The sequence below is a fragment of the Petaurus breviceps genome, unplaced genomic scaffold (genome assembly GCF_028583685.1).
Source record: "Petaurus breviceps papuanus isolate PSGF00001 unplaced genomic scaffold, PetGlider_PUasm1.0 131, whole genome shotgun sequence".
Classification (NCBI taxonomy): Eukaryota; Metazoa; Chordata; class Mammalia; order Diprotodontia; family Petauridae; genus Petaurus; species Petaurus breviceps.
This window is the reverse complement of record NW_027185674.1, coordinates 5,732,556-5,738,555: the sequence shown is the minus strand read 5'-3', so window position 1 is coordinate 5,738,555 and position 6,000 is coordinate 5,732,556. Positions and strand designations below refer to the sequence as shown.

General features: G+C 46.5%; 1 protein-coding gene across 1 annotated transcript; it reads left to right on the top strand.

Moving 5' to 3' along the window:
* Nucleotides 1-2,644: 2,644 nt before the first annotated feature.
* LOC138174430 (large ribosomal subunit protein eL19-like) lies at nucleotides 2,645-3,548 on the top strand. Its single transcript, XM_069104764.1, has one exon. It carries the CDS (start codon nucleotides 2,660-2,662, stop codon nucleotides 3,467-3,469), a length of 810 nt encoding a protein of 269 aa, XP_068960865.1. The 5' UTR covers nucleotides 2,645-2,659; the 3' UTR covers nucleotides 3,470-3,548.
* Nucleotides 3,549-6,000: the final 2,452 nt, after the last annotated feature.

The window sequence follows — 6,000 nt, the reverse complement described above, 5'->3', positions numbered from 1 at the left end:
CACCCGCCCCGCCACCGTCACGTGACGAGGCGCCGCCCGCGCCCCGCCCCCGGCCCCGCCCCGAGCCGCCCTCCCCGCCTCCACCCCCCCCCAGTCCTTTCCGGGGTCTTCTCCTCCCCCTCCCCCCAGACTCGCCGGTTCTCCCGCCCCTTTCCCCTCGTCTCCGGGCCCCGTTTTCTTCTTTCTCCTCCTCCCTCTCCCGGTCCCTCCAGGAAGGTGCAGCAGGAGCATCTGCTCCTCTCCCCCCTCCCGCAGAAGTGGGCGGGGCGCACGGGAGGAGACCCGGGGAACTGAGGACCGGGGAGATGCTGAGGGCTGCCGCCAGAGCGGGGGACCTCGAGCCGGGAAAGCCCGCTCCAGGGGGGCTCCGGCCCAGGTCAGCCACCGGCTCGTGGACCTGTTGGGTCCCGGATGTGGCCCAAACCCTGCCGCCGCCGAAGCCCCTCCATGGGATGCAAATTCAGCTTCGGTTCCGCCTACTTTGTGCTGGCCCTGGGGAATACAGCGGTGATTTTCTGTTATAATTGCAAATTCTGTGCCAAGCGCTAGCATAGAGATGTTGATGTGACCAGAATGGCTTTCTTGGCTCCAGGAACTGTCCCAGTCTCACATTGGCATGCAAATTACTGTTATTTTCCTTAGTTCTGGGATCGGAGCTTTAGCGCTGGGGAGGAGTCCGCTCCTCTCCTTTCACCCACGTGGAAACCACTGACTAGCTGGATGGGGGCGAGTGAGGAAGGTGAGGAACTGAGGAGGACGCCAGTGCTTGCTTAGCACACAGGGCCTGCCTAACCGCGAGGAGGTGCTTGGTCATTCTCATTCCCTCCCCCCCCGACAATGATGGGGACTAGCTAGGAGGACAGAAGGCTTTGGGTGGAAGGGGGAGTTCCGTTTGGAACATTCATTGTATAAGATACCTGGTTCAAAGTCTCCAAAAAGAGCCTCCAAGTCATCACTTAGCAACCTCTTTTCCTTTAGGATTCTTACTATCCAAATCGATCACCCAGTCCAAAGCAACGTCCAGGACGTTCATTCCCTTTCCTTTCTCAATGAATTCACTGCTTAACTTAGAGTCTCCCTCTACATTCCAACTGCAGCCTTCATCTTGGAAGACCTCGACATAGGTGGATGTTTACTCAAATACCATAACTTCTCAGATCTTCCATCTATTCAACTCCCATGACTATTCCACTCCACTTAAGCTGGACACGGGCATGTTCATACCCCCTTCGGCTTGCAGTCACCCACAGGTGTTCCATGTTCAGGAACTCCAAAATTCTTTTACTGGAATAATGATTATCTTTTATCATGATATCTCTCCCTATACTTTACTATTCTTCTGTTATCACCATATTCTTCTTTGCCATGTTCTTCAATCTCTCTACCCCTCATAAACTATTGATTTAGCCCTAACTTCTCTCTTGACCTCAAGTCTCATAACTCCAACTGTCTATTGACATCTTGAACTGGATAGACATCTTAAACTCAGTGAGTCCAAAATGTAATTCATTATCTTTCCCTTCAAAATCTCCTTTCTTGTTAACTTCCTTATTACTGTGGAAGATACCATTAACATTCTGGTCACCTAGGCTTGCAACCTAGATATCATTCTCTACTTCTCACTCTTTCTGACTCCCCAATCAACTCCCTCTAACCTCCAAGATCAAATGTAAAATTCTCTGCCTAGCTTTTAATGCCCTTCACAACCTGACCCCTTCCTATCTATGCTTCCAGTCCTCTCACACCTTACTCTCACATATTCTGTGATAGTGACATTGGACTCCTTGCCTTCTTACTAACCATGACGACACTCCATCCCAGCTCCTCTGGGCATTTCCACTGTCTGCACTTTATTCCTAGGAGTCTCCCTACCTTTGTCTTCACCCCCAGGCTTCCCTGGCTTCTTTTAGGTCCCAGCTAAGTGATCCCCTTCCAAATCTTTCCCCATCCTCTTTAGTCGGAGGATTGTCCCTTTGAGATTATCTTCAGCTCACCTCGTCTATACCGTGTTTGTACATGGCGGTCTGTGTGTTTGTCCCTTCTCGAGGAGCAAGGACGGGGTTTCTGTTTTCTGCCTTTCTACATATCCTCCGTGCTTAGCATCGTGGCAGGCGCTTCATGAGCAGAACATGGCAGGCGCTTCATAAATGCTGCTAGTTGACTGTATTTGACTGCTCCAGACAATCACCACTACTCTGGTTATACGCAATGACCTCCCTTCCCATTCCTACTCTTGATGAATCAATTTGACACCACACTATCTTCTACTCTCAATTCTTTTCTTTGTCAGTCATGCCTTGCCAAACTCCAACTTTGGATTGTTCTTAGCTGACCCCTTCATTCCTACTCACATGCTGTTAAACAGAGCTACCAACTAAATCCACTACTAATTTATGTAATCTAATCCCAATTGAGGAGCAGTTAGGTGGCCTAGTGGATAGAGTGTCTGGGCTTGAGGTCAGGAAGACTCATCTCTCTCTAAATTCAAATCCAGTCTTGGACCCTTACTAGCTATGTGACCCTGGGTAAGTCACTTAATCCTGTTTGTCTCAGTTTCCTCCTTTGTAAAATGAGCTGGAGGAGAAAATGGCAAACCACTCCAGTGTCTTTGCCAAGAGAATTCCAAATGAGGTCACAAAGAGTTGGACACAATCGAAAAATGATTCAACAACAACCCCAACTGAGCCCTTACTGTAATAAGGCAATTCTTTGGCTCTTCTTGAATCAATTCTGCTACTCGTTACAGCAACTATTCCAAGCCTTCTCTTATCTCCTCAAACCTCTCACAGCATGCTCTCCATCCTCCCTCTCAGCTAAGAATCTCTTCTCATACTTCAAGAAAAAAATTGAGGGCCTTTTCCGCGCTGCTGCTGCAGCCATGAGTATGCTCAGGCTTCAGAAGAGGCTTGCCTCTAGTGTCCTTCGATGTGGAAAGAAGAAGGTATGGCTTGACCCCAATGAGACCAATGAAATTGCCAATGCCAATTCCCGCCAGCAGATCCGGAAGCTGATTAAAGATGGGCTTATCATCCGGAAGCCCGTTACTGTGCACTCTCGTGCCAGATGCCGAAAAAATACTCTGGCTCGAAGGAAGGGCAGGCACATGGGTATTGGTAAGAGAAAGGGTACTGCCAATGCTCGTATGCCTGAGAAGGTGACCTGGATGAGGCGAATGAGGATTCTTCGCCGTCTGCTTCGAAGATATCGTGAATCCAAAAAGATTGACCGCCACATGTACCACAGCCTGTACTTGAAGGTGAAGGGAAATGTGTTCAAGAACAAACGAATCCTGATGGAGCACATTCATAAACTAAAGGCAGACAAGGCCCGGAAGAAGCTCTTGGCTGACCAGGCTGAAGCTCGAAGGTCTAAGACTAAAGAAGCACCAAAGCGTCAGGAAGAGCATCTGCAGGCTAAGAAAGAGGAGATCATCAAGACTTTGTCCAAAGAGGAGGAGACTAAAAAATGATCCTCCCCTATCTCCTCTGTACATAGTACCCTTCTATTTGGCATATGCAATAAAAATGGACAACTGTCAAAAAAAAAAATTGAGGCCATTCCATAAGCCTCCTTCACTACTACCACCCCTTTACATCTCACAACATCCCTATTTTCTTTTTCACTTTCGTTTCAAATGAAGAGGTGGTCCTTCTCCTTCTGAAGGCCTCTACACCTCCTTGTCTTCTCCAGAACATTGCCCATAACATCTCCACCCCCTCTAATCTTAAATCTCTACTGATTATTCCCCTGGCTGCCTACAAACATGCCCAAGTCTCCCCTATCCTTAAAAAAAGAAAAAAACAACCCTAACTAGATCCCTACCATCCCTGCTAACTATAGTCCTGTAACTCTCCTTCCATCCTCAGCTAAACTATTTGAAAAAGTTGTCTACGTTTGGCAATTTAATTTCCCTTTCTCCCACCCTCTTCTAAACCCTCTGCAATTTGGTTTTCAGCATCATCATTCAATTGAAACTGGTCTCTCCAAAGTGACCAATAATTCATCTCTTAATTGCCAAATCTAATGGTTTTTCCTTATTCATCCTCATCCTTCTTGACCTCTCTGTAGCATCTGACACCATTCACTCTCTTCTCCTGGGTTAGTTCCTGTGGTAATCTCTCATCTCCCCTGAGGGAGAGTGTAATGGTTTTTTGTTTTGTTTTGTTTTCTAAAACAGTTGGGGTTAAGTAACTTGCCCAAGGTTACACAGCCAGTTATTTTGTGTGGGTGTTAAGTATCTGAGAACCAGTCCTGGAACAATCCCTGAAGGAATATCAGGTCCTCCCAACTCTGGGGCTGGCGCTCTTACCTACTGCACCACCTAGCTGCCCCAGAGAGTGTAAGAGAATTTGAAGATCTTCCCTGCCCCTTGTACTTAGTGCCTTGTTTCAAGTTCATTAAGAAACAGAAATTGTTGGGACTACTAGATGGTACAGTTAATAGAGCCCTGGAGTCAGGAGGACCTGAGTTCAAATCTGGCCTCAGACACTTACCATACTTACTAGCCATGTGACTTTGGCCATGTCACTTAACCCCAACTGCCCTCCAAAAAGCAAAAAAAAAAAAAAAAAGAAGAAGAAACAGAAATTGTGAATCCCACAGTAGGAGGAACTTGCTGATGCAACAGGAAGGCTTGGGACAAGGAAGAGCTAATGACCAGGATGAAAAGCTGAACACCAGCTGACAGCAAGCCAGAACTTCTGGGAGCAAGCAGAGTGGAGGCTGAGGAGTTAGGAATTGAGAGCAGATTTGAGAATTGAGAACTGAGAAGAGAATTGAGAAGAACTGAGAAATGAGAAGAGAGAAAAACTGGGAGGAAGCATAGCTGTGGTGCTGGTACTTTGTCTGTATGTTTTGATGTTACTTTGTCAGATCTGTCTGCTGATAGAGGACATTGCTGTTGTTACAGAAGCCCTGGGACCTTACTGCTGATTCAGAAGCCCTGAAAGAGGATTTTCTTGTTGTATGTTTACAGAAATCCTGGAGGTGGGTCTTACTGATGTTTTCAGAGGTCCTGGGGCTATACTGATGATTTGTGTTGATTCCTCAGACCTTGTTGTTGGGTCTATGTTGATTTCACAGGAAGAAAGTGAATTGAGGAGGATGCCAGCAGTGTGCATGCATGTTACTGTGGCTTTGTTAAGCTTTGTCTTCCCAGGAACAGAAACTGTGGACTAGACACTGTGAGCTTCAGTATGGAACAGGAACTGCACAAAGGGCTAGACAAGGAACTAAGAGCTGTCTGACTTTGAACTAGGTGACAGTTGGATAGATTCAGGCAGGAGCTGGGGCCATGGAAGAGGAACCATGGAAGTGGAGAGCCTGTCTCCAGTCAAGATGAAAAACCTCTCCTTGGGTATTTATTGCAGACTCAGAAGATCATAATTTACTGTGGCTTAGGGGTGGAGAACTTTGACCTTTACATTTAGATAATTGAGTTAAGGACTTCTCTAATTAAGAAGAAGACTTTTTGATTGAAGAGATTAAGACAATGTGACCTAGGGGTGGAGAACTTTGATCTTTGTACTTTGTATCCATTAAGGAGACAAGCCTCCTAAGGATGATTGAGTTACTAAATGAATGTACTTTGTTTAAAACTACGTGGCCACTTTGGTAAAAAACCTATGTGGCCATTTTAGTGATAAGTTTTTATGTTGTAACTTTGTGAATGCTGTACTTTGATTTCTGTGAATGTTTTGCCTTAATTTGCTGCTGAATAAATACATAAATTACTATGTAATCAGAACCTTGAAGCTATTCACAGCAGCAGTCCTCTGGAAAGCTGCTCACGCTTGGCTTTACATAAGCCTATGTGATCACATGAAGCCCATGGTGGAAGGAGCTTGCCAAATGGGTGGAGCAGGAAGTGGGAGTGAGACAGAGCTGAAAGAGAGAGAGAGAGACAGAGAGACAGAGACAGAGAGACAGAGAGACAGAGAGAGAGAGAGAGAGAGAGTTGAAGCAAGCAGAGTGGGAAAGGGAAGATTTTTTTTTTTTCCT